This window comes from Octopus bimaculoides, chromosome 26, assembly GCF_001194135.2.
Source record: "Octopus bimaculoides isolate UCB-OBI-ISO-001 chromosome 26, ASM119413v2, whole genome shotgun sequence".
Taxonomy (NCBI): Eukaryota; Metazoa; Mollusca; class Cephalopoda; order Octopoda; family Octopodidae; genus Octopus; species Octopus bimaculoides.
In genome coordinates this window covers 25351027-25354306 of record NC_069006.1, presented here as the reverse complement: position 1 = coordinate 25354306, position 3280 = coordinate 25351027, and the positions used below count along the sequence as shown (strand labels likewise).

The 3280-nt window shown below is 42.8% G+C and overlaps 1 protein-coding gene across 1 annotated transcript in view; it reads left to right on the top strand.

The window, feature by feature from the left end:
• The window catches only part of LOC128247007 (arginine-glutamic acid dipeptide repeats protein-like), a gene marked incomplete at its 3' end in the record, with an annotated part of 231787 nt that overhangs the window by 14989 nt on the left and 213518 nt on the right, over positions 1 to 3280 (top strand). Inside the window, exon 2 of the mRNA XM_052976940.1 lies at positions 368 to 874. Coding sequence (XP_052832900.1) covers positions 421 to 874 — 454 coding nt within the window. The remainder of the gene's footprint in view (positions 1 to 367; positions 875 to 3280) is intronic.

The window sequence follows — 3280 nt, the reverse complement described above, 5'->3', positions numbered from 1 at the left end:
CATGTTTTTATGTGCTACTAATAGTTTTTTGTGCTGAGAACATGCCAAAGTCTTATAACAAGTTTATCATCTCAGCTTAGTCATCATGGAACAGTACATTATATATATCTCCACTTGTGTGTCTTTGTGTTTGTCCCCCACCACTGCTTGACAACCGGTGCTGGTGTTTTTACATCCCTGTAACTTGGCGGTTTGGCAGAAGAGACTGGGGTCAATACATTCAATTAAAAATTCCTCAAGGTGGAGCTCCAGCATGGCCACAGTCTAAATGGCAAAGAAATGATAAAATGATAAAATGCAAATTACATTAAGCAGAGTAATTTGAATGGTAAACGGTTGATTATTCTTGTTTTTTCTTTTGTTTCAGGTCCTTTGGTCTAATGCCGTACTAATTTAGAGTGTGTTCCATCTCTCAGCTAGATGGGGCCATATCAGAAAAATACACAAGACATTAACAACAACAACAAAAACAACTCAATGGTAAACTCCAGTAGTAACAACAACAACAACAACAACAACAATAGCAGCAGCAGCAGCAACAGTAGCAGCAGCAATAGCAGCCAACAACAGCAGCAACAACAACAACCACAGCCCCAACCACCGCTGCCGCCGCCACCACCGGTCAGCTGCCCCTCCTCTAACCAGACAACCGATGGGTCTGGGGGCTCGCAGCGGACGACTCGGAAATCTCAGGAAAACAAAGCCGAGAATGGGCATCCGGTTACCAGCGGAGAGGACAGCGATGAGGCTGAGGAAATTACCTTTATCATACAGCCGACCAAGAAGAATGGGAAAACCAAAACTGGGACCATTTTACGACGGGGGGACGAAGTGATTTCTTTTACGTTTGAGGATGTAATCTACAAAGCCGGAGGTGAGTATCAACTCTCGTTTAACTTTGTTCCATGTTTTCTCCTTGGCGGAATTTGAACTCAGATTGTAACGGCAGACGAAATACCACTAGGTATTTCGCCTGGCGTGCTAACGATTCTGCCACTCGCTGCCCTTATTAGTTGTACCACGTGTACCACTATTAGGGTACCTTATTAGTAGTCCCACGTGTACCACTATTAGGGTACCTTGTTAGTGGTACGACAATGTGTTTATCTTAATGGTGGTGTAATTATGTACCTTGCATCCATACGGTGACGATTTCCAGTATCCGTTCTGTGCTGACCTCTGCTGCCTGTCTTGCAGCAACCTCCATTATTTCTACCATGGCATATTCCACTCCATTTTAGTTACTGCTACTCTCCATGTCTTGGTAACCCAAACTCTCCATGCTGTGGCACCCCATGCTGTCATGGTAACTGCCACTCTCCATGTTGTGTTTACCCCCTACTTTCTTGGTAATCCTTACTCTCCATACTGTGGTAATTGCCTACTGTTATAATCCTGTTAATCTCCATGCTGTAGTAACCCCCTGCTGTCATGGTAACTGCCATTCTCCATGCTGTGGTAACCCCTCCTCCTCGCTGTCTTGGTGACCCTTACTCTCCACACAGTAGCAATTCCCCCCCCCCCCGTTCATCTCCTGGCAGTACGTAGTAACAAAGGAAAATCAACCATTGAAGATGTTGCTATGAAAGGCAATGGGATCGTCCTGCCCTAGGTTGTTTTAATGGAATTGACGGGGGGGGGGAGAAGGGGTAACATGTAGAGAAAGCTTATTGCTTTATCGTAATGGAAAAGACAGGATCTGAGTCAAGCCGAGAGGGTGGGGGTGGGTAGATTATTTGTTGATTTTAGTTTAGCTGCTAGCATTCCTCTATTAAATAAAGAAATAAAGAATATAAGGAAAAAAAAAAGAGACTTTTTAATAACGTCTTAATTAAATTATCAAGTGGTTTTTTTTATTTCTTTTTTTTTTTGTATTTTTTCCTCTTCTCTTCTCTAAATCCAGCTTAATGCAAGTGCTGTAAACACGCTTAAGGAGAAGATTAATTAATATAAATAAATGCCCTGGCTTTTTTCTCTCTGTGGCTGTCTCACCAACCAGATTGAAATTAAGAATTTGGTCTGTTATTATCATTTCGAGAGAGAGAGGGAGAGGAGGAAGTGATTTTGATTGGTCTCATCCACCCCCACCCCTCACGGTCTCCCATTCTCTTCTGCACCCTTGAGCTGTCACCTTTTCTTTTGAAATGTAATAATCCTGGGGTCATTCTACTACTTCTGGCCTTGAAGAAATTTCAGTCAGACGAATCAACTCAACACCACCACCACCACCACTACTACTTTTTTAGAGCCTTTTACTTATTTTATCAGTCTCTTCTTGCTGAACTACCCAGTCACAGGATGTAAACCCACCAATACCAGTTGTCAAGTGGTAGTGTGGGACAAACACACACACACACACATATGATAGGCTTCTTTCAGTTTCCATCTACCAAATCCACACAGCCTGAGGCTATAGTAGGAGACACTTGCCCAAGGTGCCATGCTGTGGGACTGAACCCGGAACCGGGTGACTGAGAAGCAAGCTTCTTACCACACACCTGCACCTGTGTGTGTGTGTGAGAGAGAGAGAGAGAAAGAGAAAGAGACATAAATGTAGAGAGAGAATTGTGTACTAAAGCAAGACATTTTTTTGTGTGTGTAAATGAGTGACAGAGGGATGTGTGTGTATGTTAGTATGAGAGAGAGAGAGAGAGGAAGACTTTCCTGTGTGTATGAGAGAGAGAGAGCAGAACTTCCTGGTGTGTGAGAAAATAATGCGTGTTTGAGCAAGACTTTCTTGTTTGTGTGTGTATGTAAGTGATAGAACAAGTTTGTGTGTGAGTGATAGAACAAGTATGTGTGTGTATGTGATAGAACAAGCGCGTGTGTGTGTAATAGAAGTGTGTGTATGCATGTGGTAGAACAAGTATGTGCGTGCATGTGTGTAATAGAACAAGTGTGTGTGTGTGAAGTAAGTTACTCACCCATTAACCTCTCAACTTTAACTGACCAAACCAGACCATTACACTCCAATTTCAGTGTTACTGAACAAAACTATCTGCACCTCCCCCCACCTTCCACCCCACCTTCGTAATGTTTTATCATCATAAAACCTTTCCTTCTCCCGTTCCTCCCCAACCCCCATCCAACTTCCTTTTTTTCCTTCTTTGTTTTTTGTTTCTTTTCATTGATGTTATGTAAAAAAAGTGACTGTTCTTCTTTTCGTCTTGCCCTCTCACAGTTATTTTGTCTTTTTACACAGAAAATAACTTAAGGGGGGAAAAACACGATAAAATAAAAATATGAAAGGTGGTGGGGAGGGGGGAACCCCCCCCCCCCC